Source organism: Miniopterus schreibersii (genome assembly GCF_964146895.1).
Source record: "Miniopterus schreibersii genome assembly, chromosome: 3".
NCBI classification, from domain to species: domain Eukaryota; kingdom Metazoa; phylum Chordata; class Mammalia; order Chiroptera; family Miniopteridae; genus Miniopterus; species Miniopterus schreibersii.
Window position 1 is genome coordinate 102776832 of NC_138103.1, and position 24669 is coordinate 102801500.

General features: G+C 51.0%; 1 protein-coding gene across 1 annotated transcript in view; it reads left to right on the forward strand.

The window, feature by feature from the left end:
- The window catches only part of ITGA2 (integrin subunit alpha 2), a 74460-nt gene that overhangs the window by 44002 nt on the left and 5789 nt on the right, over positions 1-24669 (forward strand). The window contains exons 13-28 of the mRNA XM_081131110.1: positions 747-892; positions 2517-2660; positions 4272-4475; positions 5195-5331; positions 7568-7707; positions 9365-9516; positions 12028-12138; positions 12676-12758; positions 13289-13430; positions 14467-14559; positions 15140-15216; positions 15295-15378; positions 18830-18932; positions 20310-20420; positions 21338-21442; positions 22742-22855. Of these exons, the coding sequence (XP_080987236.1) occupies positions 747-892; positions 2517-2660; positions 4272-4475; positions 5195-5331; positions 7568-7707; positions 9365-9516; positions 12028-12138; positions 12676-12758; positions 13289-13430; positions 14467-14559; positions 15140-15216; positions 15295-15378; positions 18830-18932; positions 20310-20420; positions 21338-21442; positions 22742-22855 (1946 nt within the window). The remainder of the gene's footprint in view (positions 1-746; positions 893-2516; positions 2661-4271; positions 4476-5194; positions 5332-7567; positions 7708-9364; positions 9517-12027; positions 12139-12675; positions 12759-13288; positions 13431-14466; positions 14560-15139; positions 15217-15294; positions 15379-18829; positions 18933-20309; positions 20421-21337; positions 21443-22741; positions 22856-24669) is intronic.

Here is a 24669-nt window from a genome sequence, read left to right on the forward strand (position 1 = left end):
CTCACGGTCTCCTCTGGCTGTTCAGTGGTGGTTGTTCCTGTGACATGATTGTGTTTCTCCAAAATGGAAATAGTTCCTAAAAGCCAGCACGGCAAGTGATAGTCTGATACGAATTTAGCTCTTAGTCTATTCCCGTGATAAGCAGCCACCGGTTTTGAACACTTCCTATGGGACAGTTCCTGCTCTATCAGCATGAACATTTAAATCCTTCCAGCAACCCTTTGAGGGACTCGTTAAAGAAAGAGTTGTCGCCCAGCCAGAGTGGCTCAGTGGTTGAGCATCGACCCGTGAACCAAGAGGTCACGGTTTGATTCCCGGTCAGGGCCCGTGCCTGCGTTGTGGGCTCGATCCCCAGCAGGAGTTTGCACGAGGCAGCTGGTCGATGTTTCTCTCTTATCAATGTTTCTACCTCTGTATCCCTCCTCCTTCCCCTTTCTCTAAAATCAATAAAAACACTTTAAAAAAAGACATAGTTGTTGAGGGCCAGGTTTATGAGGGGCTGATGGGGACAACCCAGAATCTGGGGTCAGCTTTATGGGTAGATGCCCCACCTAGGCCGGGCAAAGGTGCTGGTCGGAGGGCAGGAGCAGGTCATCTTAGAAACAGGGAGACACGGCCTCGGTGACCTGCTCGGGACACGGAGCTGTGCACCACACTTAACGAGAAGGGGCCTCTGCTCTCCTGCACAACTCGGCAGGCCTGCCTGGCTGAGCATCCCATGGACCTGCTGTCTCCTTCCCTCCCAGGTTACTCCGTGGCTGCCATCTCCACTGGAAAAGGGGTCCACTTTGTCGCAGGCGCTCCTCGGGCGAACTACACTGGCCAGATAGTGCTGTACAGCGTCAATGAGAACGGCAATGTCACAATCATCCAGGCTCACAGAGGCGACCAGGTAAAGCCCATCGTTTAGCAGGTGAAATCAATTTTAGGGACAGCTGGGGCGGGTGGGGAGTGGAGAGTTGGTGGAAATTGTAACTACCATTTATTGAGTGTCTACCCTGCAGCTGGCTCTGTCATCTGCGTTACCTGGAATATTCCTTAAATCTGCACAACAATACGGAGACCTGCTGTGTCCTTTTGACAGGTTCCTGAGAGACTGACTGCCTCTCCGGGTCACATAGCTTTCAGGGGTTGAGCTGTCATTCGGACCCAACCTGGGGTGGCCTCAAAGCCGGTGCTGTTTGGCTATGCCCCACTCTGTATTTTTGACTCCCAGATTGATAACACGTGGGCCTTATTTAGCCGTGATGACGGGCACCCCACCACTGCCTGTAGGCAAGCCCCCACTGGGAGCCGAGGATTCAGAAGAGAAATAACAAGAAGGGAGGGTGTCCTGTCGCTTTGACCTTGCTGAGAGTTAGGAGGGCTCTTCTCTGCCACTGTCTTCTGACGTGGGACAGTTTCAGAGATTGTCTGGGTCGCGGCCCCCCAGCAGAGGTCAGCTGATAGACTCCCGTGAGCAGTCTGACCCGCGAGCCAGGCCCCAGTTTGAAATGTGTTTCACGGATCTCTGACAACCAACGGAAGGTTTTCCTCACGTGGGAGAAACCGACTCTCCACAGGTTTCTCTGCTTTGGGACTGAGCCTGGTCCCTTTGTTCCTCTGGGTTTCCCAGGAGTAAGAAGACCCAACCGAGTCTTTGACTTCCTGCACCGCGAACCAACTCTGGTCACCTACTTCCCCTTCTCTTTAATATTTTTAAAAGGATGCTTTTATTTTGAGGGGGGAAAAAACAAAAAACAATGAAAGTGTTACGGAATTATTTCTCATTTATTTCCAAATCCTTCCGAGGTTTTCGCGGAGGCGTAGACGGAACGTTGAATGGGATGAATATTCAAATCCCCAGCCTCTCTCACCTCACTACCTGCCCCTCACCCTCCCTCCCATCCCTCTATCCACCGATTCCCCCCGGCCCCAGACCAGGCCTGGACACCTCCAGCGCTCACGCTTTCCCGCTCCTCTCCACTTGGAAACCTGGACGGCGACTTTTAAGATGCAGTTCATACAATACTTCATCTTGCTAAGCCTCCCTGGCACCCTGCGCTCCGACTCAGTATTTGGCGCTCTCCTCTATTGTAACATATTTTCCATGGAAGCACAATATCTGTTCCACTTCTCCTCCCCCCTTTCTCTGTAGCACACCCCACATACCTTCTAACTGGTCTTTGACTCCCCCCCCCCCCCCAGCATCAGGAACACCTGGCCTGTTTATAAAATACAGTTTCCTGGGTCACATCCTAGGCATGGGCTCAGCATCCCTGGAAATGGGTCTCAGGAATCTGTATTTTTAAAGATATTTTCTTGGTGGCTGGGGGCACTCTATGGTTTAAGAGCCAAGTATTAGATGGTGACACAGCCTGAGAGAAGGAACTGTGTTACCCATCTTTATGTTCCTAGCACTTTACAGGTGGTAAACGCTCACTTTTTGTTTGTCGGGTGAGTAAATAAAAGCTGAGTGGGATACTAGGAGTATTGGAACCCGGGAGTCCTAAGGCTGCTGTGCTTCGTTGCTCCAGATCGGCTCCTATTTCGGTAGCGTGCTCTGCGCCGTCGATGTGGACAAAGACACCGTCACAGACGTGCTCCTGGTGGGGGCGCCGACGTACATGAATGACCTAAAGAAGGAGGAGGGGAGGGTCTACCTGTTCACCATCACAAAGGTAAAGAAATATTACGCCGACTTAGTTTAATATGTATTAGTGTTGCTTAATTAAACTTAACCTGCATTTCTGCATTTGATTAGAGAAAATCTGTTATTATTAAGTAATGATTTTCATGTATAGTATGGCTTGTGTTTCCTCATTTGGGGGACGTCACCATTCAGTTATACTTTTTAAAATCACATTAACCTAGAGCGTAAGCTAGAGATTTATGTACTGTGCACTGACGTTTTCCATGAAGCTTTCTCTTACACAAATAAAGTCGTAAATGCACGTCACTTTTTAAATACACACACGTGCACACACACGGCATCTGTGTCCTTCCCCAGTGTCTCATCCAGTTCTTCTGTGCTATAAAGAGAGAGCAATGAGAGAGCAACATGACCGTCTTAACTTTTTACAGGGAGACGGGCAACTTGCTCCGGGCCCTTTGGAAACCTCCACAGCGCCCTGGGTGCTTTCTGCGCTCGTTGGCAGGAAATGCCATTGCTCAGTGTAACATTTAGGTATATGTCCAACTCCTGAACTTTCCAGTCCTTGCGCATAAAGCAGCGTATTCCAACATGGAAAAACAGTTCCTCCCACTCGTAGGCTGAGCTCTCTAAATCCATACACATAAATATAGTGGCGCAGAAATTAGGTGACCACAGAGGGGGAAGGTGGGAGAGAGAAGCTCACATTAGCATAGTAGATACTGTGTTTAGCTGTTGTGGTCATTGGCCCTCCCTTATGTATTCAAATTCATGTAAAAATTAGGCCTTGAGCAGAAGCACTTAATTCTGAAGCAGATGAAGAATGCATAATTGAGCATTCAAATAAGGGATGCGCTTAGCGACTTGGTTGAAAATTGACCAGATCCCAGTTTCTTAAAAGTTTCTTGCTGGTCAACCATCCTGAAGTGTCATTCGTTGCTGGAGGTGAGGAGATCTCCTAATGCTTCCTCAAGCTTAGTAACAAGTTCATTTCTGGAAGATTGTTGTAGAGAAGAAAGAATTAGCACCTGGTGTCCCGGTCAAGGAGCATTGCTTTCTTGTGAAGTCCCGAAATATCCCCATTCTTGATTTCAAAATCTAAAAAAGCAGTTGTGTCTTTTACACGGAAATGTCTTCTCTCGGGGCGGAATTATTTAGTGTTTCTTATAATGGGATACGAACAATCTCATTTTCACTTCCTAGACCATTAAAATTATGCCACGGTTCAGTAACTTTTATAGAAAGGTCTAAAGTAAGATATTGTATTTTATTTGGTCTTTATCTTAATTTTATTCAAAATATTAGTAGATTTTCACCAGGAACATTTTAAGTCAGAAGGTTTAGAAACAGGTGAAGATCTCAGTACTGAGGGAAAGAGGAGAGAAAGGAATGGATCCTTTTACGTAGGCTGTGTCGCTGACGCGAAGAGAACTGCCTTGTTTTATGAGCAAATTCCCATGACCTTAGTTACAAAAATTCTTACTTATAATTCTCATCATAAGTGCAGAATTTTGAATTCTAGCTTTCCAACCCTGTCTATTTTAACCAGTTTGCAAATCAGCTTGGCCACCATTGGCTGTGAATTTTAATTATAGAAGCTGTAAGGTTTGCGTCAATCACCCTTTTCCCCCTTTTCAAGGGCATTCTGAATTGGCACCAATTTCTCGAAGGCCCCGAGGGTGTTGAAAACGCTCGGTTTGGCTCAGCGATTGCCGCTCTCGCGGACATCAACATGGATGGCTTCAATGACGTGATAGTTGGGTCTCCTTTGGAACATCAGAACTCCGGAGCCGTGTACATCTACAATGGTCACCAGGGCACCATTCGCACAAAGTATTCCCAGGTAACCCCTGCGCTTCAAGGTGATGAATTTACACGTGGGCATCCTCGTGCCGGAGCCAGAAAGTGTCATGAGGATCATGCACTGTGCCCTTCTTATCTCATAACTATTCACTCAATCAGCAAATATTTAGTGAGCTGCTGCGGTGTGTCAGGGCTGCCCTAGACTTGGGGAATGTCGCAAAGCACAGGACAGACCAAATTCCGCTCTTCGTGGATCTTAATTCTCGTGGAGGAGACAGAGGGAAATAATATAAATGCTATAGTGTTCCGGATGGTAGTAAATGATAAGGAATTTTTTAATGAAACGAGGGAATGAATGTTCAGGGTGGGAGGTGTCAGGTGTTTGAGAGGGTGACCACGGAGGCCTCGCTGAGGTGGCAACTTGGAGCAGAGACCTGGGGAGAGTGAGGGAAGATTGGAATCGGGCCCTGAACCTGCGTCAGCTCCTTCCCCGGCCACCGATCCTTCACTGCTTCGTGCTGGTTTGTGGTTTTATGGTAAAAGATTCGTGGTGTTTCTCTGATGAAAATATGGCTGCAAGAATGAGAAAGATCAGATGAGATCAGATGAGATGAGATTGAAACGCCAATGGCAGCTTAGGGAAAATACGGCAGCCTGGGGAGAGGCCGAGTAGAGAGTGTGACAGTGCCCCGTGGAAGCTGCCTTTTTTCTGTCCCGACCGTCACGCCCTATAATTTCGTGTCCAACGTGCCCTTTCAGAAAATCCTGGGATCCGATGGAGCCTTCCGGAGCCGCCTCCAGTACTTCGGGAGATCCTTGGACGGCTATGGAGACCTAAACGGGGACTCCATCACCGACGTGTCCGTTGGCGCCTTCGGACAAGTGGTTCAGCTCTGGTGAGTGAGCGAGCAAGCGCGGCCGTCGCAGGCAGCGGATCCGACGGGGCCCGTGGGCTGTCCAGGCCGCTGTGCCGGCCTGCGGGGGTGCCAGGCGCCTTGGCGAAGATCTGGGGCACTGCTCTGCCATGCTCTGCATCAAGGGAGGACTGTGTTTTCCCTGTTGGGAGAAAGGAAAACGCTTGCTTCCCATTAGATTCCCTTTTGCTCTCCCATTTGTTTCTCCCTCCCCTCTGTGGGGAGCGGCAGACGTTCCTAGAAATGGGATCCAGGGTATTTTGGAAGATGATCTTCCCAACAGCCTTCGCTCAGCCCGCGGGAAGGCGGCTTCATGAGAAGGCGCTAAAAATACCGAGCGCTCCGACCACACAGGGAAGCGCGGCTAAGGGCTGCCTCCTAAATGATCCGTCGTGAGAAAGAAGCCATTGTGCAGGCTCGGGGACCTCCCACTGAACTCAGGGGGGGCTAGAGCAGGGGGACAATGAGGGATCCAAGGGCCATGTGGTTCAAGGACAAAAATAAGTGTATAGGGCTGGGGAGGAAATGGAACCAGAAAGAAAGCGGGAATCTGATCGGGAGGCCCCAGGAAAATACAGTTCAGCCATTCATACACTTGTTTCTGCTGAAAATTGTGCTTTAAATGTCCAACTACATCAAGAACAGGAAAAGCACCCAGGAGGTTGTGTTGGTCCTGGGTTTAATGACACTACGGACAGCGTGTCACTTGAGCTTTTGAAGGACAGAGTGCACTGTTTTAATGAAATCTTCACGTGAAAAAGTAAAACCCAAGGATCGTACTTAAGACGTTAAGAATAAGAAAACATATTTACTGAATAAAATCAGTTAAAATCCGTTAAGAGTAGCATACCGCTGGAAAAACACTAAGTGTGATAACATAATTATATGGCTGATTTTTAAACAGTAAGCAATTAATCCTTCCCTGACCATGGCCATAGCCACCCTGGCAGGTGTCGTCCTCGGCGGCCTCTGTTCCTGCTCCACTATGACTCTCTAATATAATCAGTGGTGGCCAGACTTTCCTTGGAAGGGGAATTTGATTTTTTAAACCAGCCAAACACATGAAATCAGTTACTGTCGTTCAGCCGAGCTAGGTTGGTGCCCCTTTGTGGTCACACTCCCTTAAGGCACCGAGACTGGCTTTTCTGAGTGACTTCCTGAGAATAATTTTCAAAAAAACAAGTTTGCAAAATAATTTAAATCAGTGCTAGCTCTACCAGGACAAAGGCTCAGCTTCTCAAAGAGGCTGACCTGAAGGAACCCTTCTCTCGGACCTTGTAGACCTTGTAAGTTCGTGGCCACCTGCATTCGTTCTGAGCTGTTTATCCGCGAGCCTGAGGGATACGTGGTTAATTATCGAAATAATTTTTCAATGGACTCGGTCCTGAAATGGAAAGAACATGCTTTCTGTCTTCTCGTAGTACTTTTAAGAACAGGAGATTACTGATTTCCACTTGCTTCTTTGTGACTAGTCAAGGGGTGCACAGGGGGTCGTTAGGATAAAGTTAAAATCCACTGGCCAAAGTGAGGAGACCGTGGGCTCTAATCTCTCACTAACTGTGACTCTGTCCCCTGGTCAGTTACCAAACACCTTTGCGTGTTAGGCTTTCTCACTGATGAATGGAGATGACATTAGTCCCACCCACTGCACAGCATGTTGTAGAAGCGACCAGGCATGTGAATGGGAAACCCTTCAGGCGTCTGACAGGCCGGGGCAGTCGGAGTCTGCAGCCCCCCTGAGGTGGCCTCCTCGCCACTGTCCTGCATCAGGCTAACTGCCAGCACCCTGGTCCCATGCCACACCTCAAGGAATCGCTGCCAGTCACCGAGGTGACAGGAAACAGCCACAAGCACACACCCCAGCCCTGCCTCCTTTGCCACCTGCTGTCTCCCCATCTTAGTGAGAAAAACAAGCCACTGCGTCCAGCTGGAAAAACAGCGGGGACCGTGACCGTGTGGCTCCCTTGCAGAGAGGTTGCCGACTCGCCTGCGCCCATGCACACATTCATGAAGCGAAGATATTAAAGGCGGGACGCCCCAGGCGCGAACACACACATCATCCCTCCTGCCACCTTAGAGCGTCCAACCCACAATGCCCCTGCCGGGCTCAGACGGGTGGGGAGAGTGGCCGGGTCCCGCTGGTGCTGGCCCCGGGTGAAGGTCACGACAGGTGCACTCGGCCATACGTCCACGTGTCCGTTCCCACTGTGTCTTTCAGGTCCCAGAGTATCGCTGATGTGTCTGTAGACGCTTCATTCACACCAGAAAAAATCACTTTGTCCGACAAGAACGCCGAGGTGCGCCTCCGACTCTGCTTCCGGGCCAAGTTCAGACCCGCCACGCCCAGGAGCCGCGTGGGTGAGTGGCCGCCGGGTAGCGTGGGCGGAGCTGGTTTGCGCTCCGGCTTCAGGCTGAATGTGACCCACACGTCGTCTGCGGGCGGAGAAATCGGGGCGTCACGGGCACACATTTCTGTGGCCACACAGCGAGGGGCTGGGGATGGTTGATTAGGCAGGAAGCTTGGTGTAGGTCTTCCTCTGTCACCTCTAGGAGGCGGCCCAGGGCTGTGATGTCCATGGCACAGTCCCGGGCCCTCCCCACTCTGTCCCCCAAGTGTCTCTTGCCCACGGGTCCCTGCTTTAGCCTCGGCTCGTGTGGCTCCCACCCGGCCACAGCCCGCATCAAACGGGAGCTGTTTTCCGGCTGTGCCATGACCTGGGTAGGGTTGTCCAGTACTGGGGCCAGACGTGACCCTGTGCTTGAGGAATTAGTCAGCATGAAATCATGAGAAAGTACAAAAGGATGTCATTTGTGCCCAGGGTTGTCAGTTTGCTACATAATCCAGAGGAATGAGTACAAGTCTGAGACGTGTTCCATCAGAAGGAGGCAGTGAGTTAAGCCTCGGGCACATGTCAGCAGGAGTTGTCACGGCCTCTCTCCTGGACCCGCCGAGTCACCTCTCAGGCCGGGCTGAGGTCCGCGTCCTCTCTCAGGTCTCCCCTCCTCTCACCGGCCGCGCGCAGCGGTGGGTTTCACGCTCGGTTCAATGACCGTCTTTCCTCGGCTGCTGTTTCCTGGGCCCGAGTCCTCCTTCCATCAGTTTTTGGCCCTAAACTTTAGAAGCTGGTAGTTCCCACAGGTATTTCATTCAAGTGCAAACGAACTAACATAATCAGACAGACTAGGTTCTAACCCTGACTCCCCTGTTTATAGCTGTATGACTTTAGGCAACTTGTTAAACCTCCGTTTCCTCATCTGTAGAACAGAGATGATGATACTAAGCCAGGGCAAAGGAAATGAAAAACCAATGTGACAAAAAGTGACTCCAGTGGCCAATATCTTAAACTATTGGAACCGTCAACTGACGTCTGCTGACCGCATGTCCAAAGCCGAGAGAGCTGGCGCTGTTCATGGCATCAACTGTCTTATCTGGGGTTACTCCAAATTATTTTATTACTCTCAATATTTTAAAGGTTGAATAGACTTCCAAAAATATTCATTATGCGTGTTACCTTTAAAATATCTATTAGAAATGTTGTATAATTTTTCTTGCTCCAGTGACTTAAGGAGGTTAACAAAGATGGATAAAATATAAGAGAATCTAGTGAACTAAAAATAAGTGGTAAAAATAACACAAAGGAAGAGCAGTGTTCAGTGTGGACACTCAACAACTGTTTCCTTTCTACCTCATCGTGTTACGAATGATGCTTGGAAGGCAAAGTCTAAGGGGGGGATTTGGCCAGCTCCATTCAGTGGATTTCCTGGGGACACGTCCACTTTCCTTCTCCTGCTTCCAGCCACGTTTCCCTGAATCACGTTTCTCTGTATCCATGTCACATACCAGAGGCCAGAATTACAAATGTCACGGGCTGTCCACGGCTCACAGTCCATCAACGTAAACATCATTTTTATAGTTTCTCTAAGTCCGAGACTTCACCCAGTAAAACACAATAAGATGGGGATGCTTTTTCCTTAAAAAAAAAAAGTAATAACGTTTGTATGACCTTTATCACAGCCATCACATACAACATCACCATTGACGCGGACCTGTATTCGTCCCGCGTGACCTCCAGGGGGTTGTTTCAGGAGAACGGTGAGAGGTGCCTGCAGAAGGATGCGATTGTCGGCCAAGGACAGACCTGCTCTGAGTTCTTCATCCACATACAGGTGAGGCCCCGGCGTCCCCCTCATCTCTTTCCTCTGTAGAGTCTAAGAAATGGGGAACATCTAAAATAGAGACTCAGAGGTCAGAAAGTGCCTGTCTTTCTAATGATTGCTTTTCTTGTCTGTGAACAGGGAGCCAGTTTCCTTTGCTAGTGCATGTGGTCACATTCCATTAGTAAGTTGATAGTGTTGAATCTTACCTGGGACTGCAGCTAATAGGGCTAAAGATACGACTCTTAAAGACGCCGAGGACAGAGTGCTTTATTAGGTGGTTACAGGGAGAACTGTTAGGTCCCAGTAAATTGTATTTTGACATTTTCCTACCATTTTTAAGGAACTGAAAAGAACCATGGCAATTGGGTTTTCTTCTTTTAAAGATATCTTTATTGATTTCGGAGAGAGGAAGGGAGAGGGAGAGAGAGAAAAACATCGATGATAGAGTCATTGATCAGCTGCCTCCTGCATGCCCCCGACTGGGGATGGAGCCCACAACCTGGGCATGTGCCCTGACCCGGAATTGAACCTCAATCGCCTGGATCCTGGGTCGATGCTCAACCACTGAGCCGTACTGGCCGGGCAGCAATTGTGTTTTCTACTATTGGATTAAACTCACGTAGGTGAAGGATGGTAGCCTGTCAGGTGAAAATGATGTGCTCTAACCTTAGGCCATAATTACTCTCGTTTAAATGGATTTTGAAAATCTCCCAAATAGGAAAAGTGCTGCTCAGGAGAAAACTCCCAACAGGAAATTTATTTTACGAATTATATGAGTATTTCCCGCAAGACCACATAATGGTGTTTGAAAGTGTAATTTATTCAGGAAACCATTTTTGAAAGAGCTGTTTAAGAACTTTTCTAGAATGTGGTTCTCAGAGTTTAAGACGCGTAATAATTGCCAAGAAAACTTTTACAAAACATGTATTCTGGGCCCTCACTCCCAGAAATGTGGGGGTTGAAGGTCTGGGAAATATGCAGGTTAAAGGGGCACCCAGATATTCCTGGGGTAGCTGGACAGGGCAGAGACCACGCCTCCAGAAATGCTAAGTATAGAAGCTGAGAAAACATAAAGTTGGTGCTTCGATGCATTAAAATCAGTTGTTTATTATTGAAGTTAAAGGTTCCTTATTTGCCAAGGCCTGGACTTTTTTCGTTGTTAAGGGACCAATTTTACCAGTCATTTAGGTGGCGAACCTTTTTTCTGCCAAGGGCCATTTGGATATTTATAACATCATTCGCAGGCCATACAAAATTGTCAGCTTAAAAATTAGCTATGAAGAAAGCTCCTGGATTTATTGAATTTTGAGTCCTGCCTGTGGTTGCCTTGGCAGGGCCAGACCCAATGATTTCTCAGGTCTTATGTGGCCCGTGGGCGGGCGGTTCCCCAGCCCGGATTTAAAGGAATGAAAGCTGATTTCCATTCTCTCCTCTCCCTGAGCTGAATGGTGGAGATTAAGCTTGTGGCGTTTTCAGGTGTGTGCTGTCTGGGTCGGCCAGGAGGTGCTGGCTCAGGTAACTCGCCGTATTTGACACCAGCCGCAGAGTCCGACCTGTGTGCCAGCCTGAGGCTGCTGAGCAAGCGTTTCCTTGGGGTCCGGAAGCCAGCCTGGTAGCCAGGCCCCCACACGGGCTCAAGACAGGAGCGGTTCCTGCCTGTGGATGGGCTGAGCGATACCCAAAACTCACCGCTCAGGAAAAGGAAGACTCGGTTTCCAGTGTTTATCATTTGTATGTTGTTCTTTCCGGACAGGAGCTGGGGCGATGTTTGCGAGGGGACCCTGGGTGACACTCGCAGCCCTGTGTTGGCATTTTTACACTTTTTCATTAGATGGGGAGTCTCGGGAACCAAGCGGCCCGTGACTCACTGCCAGTCCTCCACCCTCTCCCCTGAACACAGAGGGGGACGGGGTGCTGGGTGGTGTCCGCTCCGTGACCGTGGTGTGAGCCGCCCGTCGCCTCATCTGTGCGAGGAGAGGGCAGCTCCTCGCTGTGGGCTGGGCCGGAAGCCTGGGGCTTGGCTTCGGATGCGGATGAGGCCACCACCTCTGTCCGCTTTGCAGAGCAGAGTGAGGCCTGACTAGAGAAGGGAGCCCTCCCGTCCATCGCCTGACAGCCAGCCCCGAGCCCCATCCCTTTGAGGCCACAGGGCTCCCTTCCAGAGGTCTGCTCAGGACACCTGAGGACTCCTGGGTCTCAGCAATAGGAACTAAAGGGACAGGACGACCAAGAGCCAGGGACTGACACAGACTCTGAGCATTAAAACTGGGCACACTGTCTAAATATTTATGACCCCTTACATGTACATAATGAGATTCCCGATGAGCTTAACTAAGAATGGCTGCTTCAGACTTTTGCCAGTCTTTAAGTTCCTCAGTGGTGGAGAGGCGAGGGGCGGAGTGAGGGCCGAAGGGGCGCAGCAAGAGTCCCGAACATTGTACACGAGGCCGTGGTCGCTTTTGTTCTAAAGCTTCCACGTGCTAACAGACTGACTCCATGTCTGTGTGTGCGTGTGTCTAGGAGCCCTCGGACGTGGTCAGCCCCTTGGACCTGTGCCTGAACATCAGCCTGGCCAACCCCGGCACCAGCCCTGCCCTGGAAGCCTACTCGGAGCCAGCCCAGGTCTTCAGTGTAAGTGCCCCCTGGCATCCAGCCCGCTGAGCGAGGCTCAATCACTGCTTCTGAAGACACTCAGGACGCGGCCTTTGGTCCATTATAATTTTCTAAATGAAATGCAATTACTTATGTGTACAGGTCACTAGCGTGTAAGTTCCAGGGAGACCGAGATTTTGTCTCCGTTTACTGCTCTTGTCCAGCACCGGGCCCTCCACAGGTGGTCCGCAGGGGTTTGTTGAAGAAATAAGTAACAATAAACAAACACCCTGCGCTCGGCCCACTTGAACTATAGAGTGTTACCCACACCCGTGAAGTTCCCCGTTCGCTCCCACCCCCAACAGGTGCACATCCCTCTTGCTCCCCAGGCAGTCCACCCCGTGAAGTTTGCATTCATCCGTGCTTTCCCTGCCAATGTTCCTGAACGAGCATATGTTCCAAAAGCCTTGTTTAGTTTGGCACGGTCCCGAGCTTCCTGTAAGTGGGGTGCTGCTGTGTGTCGTCCACCATTCGCGTTCCTAAGTGCCCGTGCGTGGGGCTGTTTCCCTTCCGTAGATCCCTTTCCACAAAGACTGTGGCGACGATGGCGTCTGCATCTCTGACCTGGTGCTGCAGGTCCAGCAGCTTCCAGCTGCACAGTAAGTTGTACTTAAAAGCTCAGCGCCGCCCTGGCCGGGTCTTCAGTGGGTTGAGCGGCATCCCGCGCACCAAAAGGTGGCAGGTTCGATTCCGGTGAGGGCCCATACCCAGGCCACGTGTTCGATCCCCCCCATCGGGGCGCGTATGGGAGGCAACCGGTCGATAATGTTTCTCTCTCTCTCTGCCCTTCAATCTAAATAAAATAAATAAAGCTCAGTGTAAAATGTAGAAATAAAAGACATTCGATTGAGTTTTTCAAGCGAATGTTTATGGAGATTGTTTTCTACAAAAGAAATATCCGTAACTGATAAAGGACTTTAAATTCTAAATTTCAATTTCCACCGTCCATGCAGGTGTAAAACATTAAGAACATTGGTATTCGGATGGTTCCTGCCCCTGCAGTGTACTTAAAAGCAAAGTGTCCCAAATAAATGGGAAGAGGTGTTTTTGAAACGAGTGAAGTCTTTGAACACTAGCCCCTTTTAGCCCCGTAATGACTTTTTTCCAACTTTTCCCCTTTTTTTAACAGAGAACATCCCTTCATTGTCAGCAACCAAAACAAAAGGCTGACGTTTTTGGTAACACTGAAAAACAGAAGGGAAAGTGCCTACAACACCGGGCTGGTGGTGGATTTCTCGGAGAACTTGTTTTTCGCGTCCTGGTCCATGCCGGTAAGCGTGGCGCCCTGCGCCCTCGGCTTCCTGTCAGCCGCCGCCTCCCCCCAGCTCAGACCCCGTGTCCTCTGCGTGTGAGGGAAGCTCTGAACCCCGATCCGCACCCTCCGGCCTAACCCCATGGCTCCCAAGTAGTTAAACCACGTGAGAACATCGCCCGGCTCTGCGCCCAGGCCGGTCCCGCCCCCCAGCCCAGGCAGTTTTCCTTTTGCCCTGAGACCCGGCCGCCGTGGCCAGGTCCTCGGCAGCCCCTCAGCCACCTGTGTGATGAGGCTGCCACTCGGACGCCCCAGCTGTGGGCCCGCAGTCGGCCACGGGCCTCGCGGCTGCCAAGATGACGCATTCCAGCGAGGTCACTTAATCGTGTTGACTTGATCACTAAACCAGGAGCCACTTGACCACGAATGCCCCGGCCCCTCAGCCGTGGAGCAGGGAAAGGAGTGCAGGGAAAAGCTAAGATTTTCCACGTTAGCTGCCCACTCGATGAGGGAATCCTAAAGCGGTCCCATCCCGTTTAAAGTCAATGCAAACTTAATAGATTTAGTGTCCTACCCCTAATCTGACTTCCCTGTGCAAAATGACAACTTACTTTAAAAGAAAAAAAACACAGGTAAACTAAAACAGAGTCTTTACATTATTTAAAGAATATAAATAAACACCAACATATGATTTTTCTTCTCATGAAACTACACATTCAAAATATATTAAGGGAAAGGTACGGATTAAAGACAGCATTTCTGATTATTGGATTAAAGTTATTTTGTGCTTATTAAATATAAGACCTATGGTTTACTTCGGAGGAAAATTCAAGTATTTGACCTCTCCTTTGGCTTGTTTCCTGCTTAGCAACAAAAATAGTACATTAGCCACCTGGACAATTCAGGATTTTTCAAGTCGTCAGGGACAAGAGGTTACTTCAGTATGAACCGGCCTTCCCGCTGAAATGCCCACGTGGCTTACATGCCGTTCAGCGTGGGTGTGCGCGCCACACTGGGCACGTGCGACTTGCTCACATTTCCTTGGTCTCGTTCAGGTGGACGGGACAGAGGTAACCTGCCAGGTCGCCTCATCTCAGAAAGCCGTTGCCTGCGACGTGGGCTACCCTGCCTTAAAGACGGAACAACAGGTACAAGCTGCATGTCACCCTCAAACCCACGCAGCCCCTCCGCAGCGCAGCGTTAACTCACCCACAGACCGTCCTCCCCACCAGGCGTCACCCTTCAGAGGCAGCACAGAATCTGGCTGCTGCTCAGAGGAAGCGTTTAAGATCGGAAAGTTCTCTTTAAGTTACGAAAAAAGTGGGATTTCCCCCGTGCAGTTCATTCCAGAAAGCACACACACTATGCAAAGTTAGGTTTTTCTGAGCTCGTTGACCGTGTGGGTCAAAGTGCTGTGAACAGAGCCCCAGGGAATGGCCTGTTAGCCCCCGATGAGCAAGTTCACATGGCGCAAAGCTTCCGGTCCAGCCAGGCGTGCGTGCCTGTGCCGGAGGACGCGTGCCCGGTACGGTTAAGCCCTTCCCACGGTAAGGGTGAGGCTGCTCGGCGAGCTGGGCAGATAGGGACACCGTCTGCCAGCGTGGAAGCTTGCGGCTCGTACGGCTCAGGGTCTAACCGGAGTGAGTTTGCTCTTGGGGGAAACTTATTTTTTTCATGCCGTCCCGATTCTGAGCGTCACACGTTGATGAGTTTTAATTCTGTATGTAGGTGACGTTTTCTATCAACTTCGACTTCAACCTTCAGAACCTCCAGAACCAGGCATCTGTCAGTTTCCGAGCCTTAAGGTAAAAACGTAAGAGTCACGAAGGGGTGGCGTTCCCAGTGTTTCTCTTCAAGTAATTTCCTGACGCTTGTCTCAACAGCGAAAGCAATGAAGCAAACCCGGCGGATAATTCGGCCAACTTCACGGTCCCACTGCGATACGACGCCGAAATTCACATCGCAAGGTAGGAGGAGCGGCGGGCGGCCTGTGACCCGGGCATCACTCTGGTTCCCGACACGCGTGGCCGGTGACTCAGCAAGCCCGCTGTGTGCTTATTCTTAGCTGCAAAATGTGAATTCGGGTGCCTCCCCTTGCCAACTGCAACACGAGTCCAGGACACACTGGTCCCCAGGGGAACCTTGGGTGTCTCCAGGTCATTGACCAAGAGTAACAGCAGGAAGGCAGGGGAGTAACCCTTCCGGCAGGGGCCGAGGGGACAGTCCCCACAGGCCCCAGACCAGCTGCGAGCCCCCCGGAAGCAGAGCTGGGGCCCTGAGAGTCACCACTGCCGCCTTCTCCAGGCCCCTCTCCCACAGTCCACTGGGGTCCCCAGCGACGTCCCTGTTCCTGGACATTTCAGCACAAGCACAGTGCTTTGCACATGGCGGGTCCACCACAAGTATTGAATCTAGTTGCAAAAAATGAGTTTCTGGGTAGAAAATCCCTGACATCACAGGAAGAGTTCCTTTCAGCCAAGAGGAAGTGAGGCATCCTCCAGGCAGGTCACCCACCGGGAGTGCGGACCCCCTTTCCTCGCCTGCCCAGAGCAAGCGAACCTGAGAGCACAGCAAGCGAAGCTGAGAGCACAGCTGGGTGATACAGGTTCCCTGGAATTGTTCAGAGGCGGGTGTCTTGAGATGTGAGTAACAGGTAAAGGCCACAGGTGCTGACAGGTTGACACCACCTTCACTCCCACCTGGAAGCGAGTGGTTTCACGGACACAGACACACTGGGGCCCAGCTATGTGGGGACACAGGCGACGGATGACACCCACCTCCATGCCAGGAACCAAGGTTCTCCACCTGGCCAGGCTCCCTCCCAGACACGCCAGTGACCCGTGGACAACCCGCAGCAGTGTCCCCAAGAAGCCAGGCTGCCAGTGTCCGGGGCCAGCCGAGTTCTCTGGCTCCCGCTGCATCGCTCCAGCCCCTGGGAGCAGGGACTATGGAGATGACCCAACAGACCACTGAGTGAAAACAAAGAGGAAAGTATGTCTAACGCCCGAGACACATGAGCAAGCGGGAAAAGAATCTGCTGTATCCAGCGAGTGACAAACAGCAGAAGCAGAAACGAAGTCGGGTCCAAGTCCTCCGTCCCTGAGAAACTCATCAGTAACTGCAGAGCGGAGGCCCCTCGCTGCTGCTGCAGCAACTGGACACTAAGCAGCCGAGCTGATGCCGGACATCACCTGAGGGTCTCCCTCCTGCCCACATCGGCTCCTGCTCATCCTGGAGGCTTCTTAAAGCGGCCTTTTTATGACTCCCCCGGCCCACCACAGCCAGTTTTTTCAGATATTTTACCATGAGATAAACATAAGATTAAGTGGCACTTCAATAACATCTTACTGTGTATTTTTGTTGGACTCTACGACAGTCTGATGTTCTTTAAAAAATATGATACAGTTTAAAAAATTAATATGAAGAATTATGAAGAAAAGCTAAAGCGGCTCTTAGTCCTACCACCAAGGCGATTCCTCTGGGTGTTTTTTTTTTTTTTTTTAAAGAAAGATGTTAAATGTTGATGAGCAGAAAATCCAAACGTTAGAGAAAGATACACAACGGAAAATGGAATCACCCCTCCCACCGCCTCAGCTCATCCCATAGACGACTAACTCCGCTGTTTTGCGAATACCTTCCAGACACAGGGTTTGTTTTTCTACCAGGATGTAAGCATCACACACACACACATTATTTACCCAAACGGAATGATAACATTTTTCTGCGTCTTGCTTTTTATGTGAACCTGGAGAAATTCATACCAGGACATACAGATCTAACGTGTCTACTCCTGGCTGGATTGTAATTTGTGTAAACTGTTTAATATTAATGAGATATTTGGGTGTTTTGCATTTTTATTTTGGTTTGTTTAATCATCAAAAGCAATGCTGGTGGGGAAATTTTTTTAAACAAATACCTTTGCAAACTTTTTCGAAAAAAAAAGTCCTTCCCAGTTATTGAGCGTAGCCCTCAGCCACCGCTGAGATACTCTATAAATGTGAGGCCACATTGTGCAAATGTGATGGGTGGACACAGATGACAGTGGAATTATTTCTAAAACAGAGCCCTCCGAGCATAGCTGTCTGCTATTATAAATATATCGACCAACACTTAGGTGACCCAAGGAACACTTAGGTTACAAATGGAAAAAGGTTGGCTCTGTTTAAAAGGCAAAAGCAGAACATATTAATCAGCTTGGAAACTGGCCGTCCTGAGGGCTCCACAAAGACCTCTGGAAGGCCGAGGAAAGAATCCCGCACACGCCAGGGTTTCTGTTTCAAAGCCTCGTTCCCATTTTCCATGCACGGCCCACAGATCGCTGCCCCCTCTCACATATATAACCTTGACAAATGCCACGTCTAGCTCAGACTCCCTGTGACATGGTTTCCTTTTTAGAATTTGGAAAAGTGTTTTTCTAAAGGAGGCATAAAAAGAAAAGCAGTATTTTCCGTAAAGAAATAAAAAAACCCTCTATCTCAGGAAATGTCCACTATAATTTTGGGGGGCATAGACTCAACACCCTATAATTAGGATGGATTACCTGGTGGGAATAAATATTGCTTCTCAGTGTCCTGCCCCTGCTCCCTGCCCCCACCCCCAGTGAAGCTACCCCGGTCGGTCCACCCTCAGAGCCCCAGAAGCGAGAGAGGACAGGGAGGGTAGCCAGTTACACTCCAGTGTGGCTGGGCCGGGGGGGTTCCCCTGACGTGGTCGTCACTGCACCTGAGAACCCCGGGAGGCAATGCCCCAGCCAAGAGGCCAGGTCGGTCCGGTGCCTCTGGTCTCATCTGATAAATCCTCTGGGTCAGCCATTGAAGGGTGATCACTACACTAGCGATGGAGACAGACGAAAGGCATTGAGACCCAATTCAGACCAGAAGCACTGAGTTGTCTTGGGACCAGGGAAGGAGGCAAGAAGGGAAGGTAAAGGAGGGCACCTGTCCTCTCTCACAGGTCACAGGCCTCCGGTGCTGAGTGGTGCCGGAGCCCACGCCCGAGGCCCATCACTGCATCTCAGCCACACCCAGTGGGCGATCCTCTGCTGATCAGTCCATCCGTCCCTCAGCAAGGACTGAGCGTCTACTAACACGCCCGTCACTATAGCAGCAGTCGCCATACGAGCCCACTGTCAGCTCTAAAGTGATCCATGGGTACCTAAGTTAGAAACTTGACGGCCGCAGGGAGAGGCCCTGCAGGAAGGTCGTGAAGGGACGTGCTCTGAAAGGGACCTGGTTTAGCCTTAGCCATGCCCACTGAACCCTAGGCTCATAACAAGCGTTTGTTTTCATTTCGCGTTTTTGTATTTAACGTAAACTGCTTTGCTTGTAACCTAAGCTAGGAGATATTTAAGTAAGAGAAACATCAAGCGTCAAGAACAGCAGAACTAAACTCTCTGGCTTTGCAAACATCTCCCAACAGGTCTACCAACATCAATTTCTACGAAGTCTCCGCAGATGAAAATGTCCCTTCTGTTGTGCACAACTTTGAAGACATCGGTCCACAGTTCGTCTTCTCCATCAAGGTTGGTGAGCGAGTCAGAAAGATGGGAAATCAGGAGGGAGAGGAAAGGAGAAAATTAGGCAGGAAGAAGTTGAAATATACCGGTGGTTCTCAAACTCGATCAGGCATTAGCTCGCCTGGGCTCCTGGTTTAGGCTGTGTCTAAAAACGTGCATTGCTCACAAGTTCCCGGGGACACTGATGCTGCTGGTCCGGCTGCTGCACTCGGAGAATCGCTAAGATAGACCACAGATGAGTGAACAGCTGGGCGCTGTGCACAGCCATGTGTCCCGGGTGAGGGATAACTGATATATTCTGAAAGTGTTCAACATCGATCAACAGAATGTTACTATAATGGTATTAGTGTGGGCAAAAGTCTCTGGGATATAAGTAATTTGCCAATTTATTCTTAGAGACCCCTTCTCTTTGAGGAGCTTATCATTTGTGTACAACTATGCATTTGATAGTCACGCTAGGTAGTATCTAGAGATATTTTTACATCAGTTTCTATTGTCTATTAGTATAAGCAATTATTAATCTAAAAATTGTCATCAATTATGTAAAGAGAAGTTAATTTGTAAGAGGAACTATTTTATAACGTAACATTACAGAAACTTTGGAAAGTAAAAAGGAAATTCATTCACCACCCTAAGTATACAGTTTCCTTTTGTAGATTTCTCACTAGTCTGTTATGTGGTTGCAAGTCTGAAATTTGGTGATTCTTTAAAAAAAAAAAAAAAAAAATCAAAGAGCCTTGATTTATGATCCAGATACTGGAATTTATGAAATATGCATAGTGCTCGGCAACTGCCTCTTGAATGAGACATTGTGAATTAGCGGTAACATCCGTAGAGTTCATAAGTACCGGCCCCTGCATCCAGGGCTCTGCCTACGGGGACCCATCTACGCCCAGAGCAGTCATGAGGTTGGTAGGATCACTATTCCTGTGAGTGTTACTTACAGTGTGTAACAGCCAGGAGGACACGCGCACTGCCAGCGTGAGCAGACTCCCCACCAGTGAGGACGGGCGCTAGACCTGCACCCCAACTGGGTCGCTGATTTTCTCTATTTATGAGAAAAAGGAAGCGCAGAGAGGCCCAGCACCGTGCCCAGGGTGGGACTTCATGCCCGGGCAGCCCAACTCCACAGATGGTGGGTGTTTCTAACCATCTCCTACGTCACAGATTTTTGGCCAGTTAAAATTGTAGATGTTGAGATTTTTCAAAGAGGGGAAACAACAGAGCTGAAAGTGTCACTATGACGACTGACTCACTTTCTCGTGGACTCAGTCGGGCCACTTATTCATTCCCTTCATTCGCACAGAGGTTATTGCAACACGTGTGTGATGTGGCGATGAAAAATCAAAACCAAACCAGATTGCTTCCTTCCGTACTGCACAGGTGACCACGGGAAATATCCCAGTGAGCATGGCATCCATCACCATCCACATTCCCCAGTACACCAAAGAGAAGAACCCACTGATGTACCTGACGGGGGTGCACATGGATCAGGTAAGGGCAGCCACATCGCCTAGAGCAGCCTGCGCTTTCCACGTGGAAACCAGCCCGGTAGGCAGGGCGGTCACGTCTGACAGGCGGAGACGGAAACCGAGAAGGTAGCCCCTGTGGATCCTGGGTGCCGATGAGCTAAACGTCCATTTCATACTAGAAGCAGGGTGGTGGTGTAAGAAAGCGAATGCCTGAGTCTAGGTGGCAGAAATTATTCCTAAGGCCTTGGCCAGGTGGAGGTCCCACTCTCAGAGCCCTGTCCACCGAGAAGCTAGCTGGCTGGGGAGGGAGAAGTTGAACCACACAGGAGACAAGCTGTCTACAGGCCGCTGGTAGCTGGTCTTCGAGCCATCGGCCTGACTTCCCTCCTGTCGTCCTTGGCCTTGGCTGCTCCTTTTAATCCCTGGGGTCACTTTCTGAATGAGAGCGATACCCAGGCCCACCCCAAACTATTGAATCGGAATCTCTCTGGCTAATCCCTCCTGTGCTTGTCTTTAACACCCCCCAGGTGGTCCTAACATACCTGGGTGAGCAGCACTGACTTCCAAAGGCCCACATTGGCCCAGCATCCTCCAGCACTCGCTGGTCCTCATGTCACCCCTATGGGGTGCGTAGGTGACGACAGGAAATCATAACCCCAAAATGCTCACAGAAGAGAACCCCGAGTTAAATCACTCGCAGTCTGTCTTTACTGCGAATCTGTCTCATTACCGATGGGCCCTGAGAACCAGCAGCCCCACAGAGTCACGGCAGGCGCCTCTGAACACTCGGGTTCACGCTAGTGAGGCCGAGAAGCGTGGCGAGGTCCGCAGTGAGCTAAGAGTCCCCGCGGCCTCACACGTGACAGTAGGTTCCCAACAGGTTGAAGGACACCCCAAACTGCTTTGCTTCCGAAGGCTGATTCCATGTCCTCTCTGCAGGCCGGCGACATCAGCTGCAACGCCAGCGTAAATCCACTGAAAATAGGGCAGACCCCTGCCTCTGTGTCTTTCAAGAGTGAAAATTTCCGGCAAGTCAAAGACCTGGTGAGGACGGGTTATCGTGGCAGCGGTTTCCTGCTCCCCCCGGGGACTGACTGATCCACCTGGAATTCGGGGTGCAGCCCCAGCCCCGCCCCATGTCATAGCTTCTCGTTTCCCGTTGGCGGCCGGTGCCAGTCTGGGTTGAGGCCTGCACTCTCAAGTCCGGATGAAATTGTTTTGTTTTGTGATGGATGGAGAGACAGGAACATAGCAGGACGAGCAGTTTCCTTTTATAAGTAATTGTAGTGTAATTGCCATGTCGGTGTGGCTGCACCCTAACATGTAAAAATCCCCCGCGGAAACTCATCTCGGGCTTTGCCAAAATATTACACCTCTCAGCGTTTTTCTTATTTTTGTGGAAATGTTTTGATTTTGTAAAAATGCCAGTTGCTAAGTGGCAACAGCATAAAACAGATAGGACAACGGAAAAAAGCTACAGAGAAACGAAAGTTCCCTGGAAATTTAACAGCTGACCGCTCAGTTAATGCCCAGCCTGCCCCGTGCGCCTCCGCGTTAATCCACGTGCAGGTGTACGTGTACACCGCTGCGTAAACGTTACGGGCCAGTACGTCATAGGCTTTTTTAAATAGACTTTATTTTTTAGAGCAGTTTCAGATTCCCAGCAGAACTGAGTGGAAAGTACAGAAATGCCCGTATACCTGTTGTCCCACATAGGCACCGCCTCCCCCCGTCACGGTCGCCCCCCAGGGCGGTGCGTTTGGGACATTGTCGTCACCCAAGTCCATAGCCTGCCTTAGGCCCGCTCTGGGTGCTGCAGATTCCGCTGGTTTGGGCAAAGGCGTAAAGACCTGTGTCCAGCATCATTATAGCCTCACACACGGTAGTTTCACTGCCCTGACTCCTCTGTGCTCCACCTGTTGGTCCCTCCCTCCCCCGACCCTTGGCAGCTACTGATTCTTTTACCCTCAACCTTTGTTACCTTAATCTAAGGAATGTCTCTCTGTCAGTTACGTTTAATGACTCGGTTGTGCTGCCTTTTGAGTGGGCATGTTCAATAATTTGCTTAGCTAGTACATTGTTGATAAACGCGAATCCGTTTTTATTGTTTTCCACTGTTGGAAACAGTGAGTAAACAGTCCTGGAGTACTTTCCTCCCCGCCTTCACGGCTGGCTCCTGAGGCCTGCCCCCCGTGGGAGCTGGCTGGGCGGGGGCGCACCCACCCGATGGGGGGCCACGAGGAGCTGGAACTAGCGATAGGCGTGAGGCTACCCCCTTCCCATGCTCGTTCCTTTGAAAGCCCGCACTGACCCTGTCTCCTTTCCCGCGTTCCCACCGTTCAGAACTGCAGGACGGCCTCCTGTGGGACGGTCACCTGCTGGCTGAGGGACCCGCAGGTGCGAGGCGAGTACCTCGTGAACGTGACCACCCGGATTTGGAACGGCACCTTCGCAGCGGTGAGTAGCGGCTCTGTTTACTGGGTTTATCGCTCGTGAGGAGTCGTAAGACTTCACCTCCCAGAAGTTCTTACCCTCTGGCAAAGGTAGTGTTCCGGCTGATGTCCCCGTGCCCAGGCAGTCGAGGCAGTTTCACCCTGGCGAGCACTGTGCCTCCCCAGCCTGGCCATGCCTCCCAGTCGCCTGCGTGCTCGGACAGCACCTGCCTCTAAGACTCCGTGCCGGCCTCCTGCACAGAGTCCTGGGCATGGTGCCAGGATGCCCGCTGCTGCCCTGGGGTGCCCGGGGTGCAAGGTCCCTGCTCCGTCTCCCTCTGCATGCTCTCGACACCCTTGGCTTCTTTACACCCCCCCCCTCATGCCCAGAGCCAAATGCACAGGGCCTGTCCCCCTTGGTGAGCCCCCAGCTGACCGCCTGATCGCGCCCACGGGGCAGATGAGTAACACAGGACTCCTCTCTGTGCTGCAGCGGGTACCACGTCCCTCTCCGGTTTCACCCTTCTCTGAAAGCCGCTGTGCGTGCCACTCTTAGTCATTTCAATCTCATGAAAAGATTGAAGGATGCGCCAAAACCATGTCAGTGTGTTTTTCCACTTGGCGGGTGGAAGCGAGTGATGTCTGCGTTCGGCAGAGACCTCGGGAGCTGGAATTTCAGTCTGGAGAGAAAACGGGAGGGGGTCAGGTCTCCTTCAATCCGGCTGCGTCAGGGGCTCCGACTGGGGCAGGGAAACAGAACTCGTCAGAAATCTCCAGGGCGCCCATATACACAATAAATCAGCCCTCAGTGCTTACCGCCGGCCTCTGCTCCCACTCCGTACCCATTCCCTGGTCTCCCCGACGACCCCCAGGCCCGACTCTGGAGCTTTATGTCAGACCAGAGAACTCAGCTCCCAGTGAGCGTGTCCCTGGAAACAAAATATAAGCAATAATTGTGGATAAAGACATCACAGACAGAGGACTGGCGAGGGGCGGGGGGAAGAGGGGCTGGGGGTTCAGCGAGAAGCCGGCTTCCTCCCGCTCCCTTTCTTCATCTTGCTTTCTCGTTAGTCGCGTCCGCTCCCCAGCCTTGCGGACCCCACGCTTGCCATGTTACACCGTCGCCCCAGCTGCTCGGCCGGTGCGCAGCGTCACCAGCTGGCCCCCGGCCCCCTGGGCTCGAGTTACGAATGTTTTCATCACGGCCCCGCCAGCTGGGAAGGAGAGCCGGCCGCTGCAAACCCGAGGCAGTCGGGCCGCCTGGAAAAGGCATCGGGCTTTCTGGAGTTTGGTTAAAGCGACATCATTTTAAATGTCAGGCTTTTTAAAGCACCTGCCCAAACGGTTTCAGGAAAAAACAGCTTCGTTTCTGGGAACGGAGCTCTGACAGGTGTCATACCGGGGCTTTCTCAACGTGGCAATGATGGTGAAACTGAGAAAACAGCCCCAAGGGTGGTCGTCACTCATCAGGTCCTCGGGTCTTCCTCCTTCGTGGAAGGTCGGAGGTTGACCTCCACCTGCTCCCACCTATTTCAGCAGCGGAGCGGATGTGCTCTGACCCCGCCAGGAAATCCAGCCTAAAACATGGGCCTCGGTTCCTGCATCAGATCCGGTCACGCACCCCCTCCGCCTCTCTCCAATGCCCTGCAAACCAGCTTCGTTACCAGCAGTGTCATCACCAGGTGGTTGCCTGGCCTCCAAGCTGACGGCATGGTTGGCCGCCGTCCGCTGAGCGCTAGTTACTTCCCTGCCACGGCGTGTTAGCCTGCAGCGAGGTCTGTCCCTGTGCGAGGGGCCTGCCTCGGAGGGCGGATCATCAGACTCTGTAGGAGATAATTG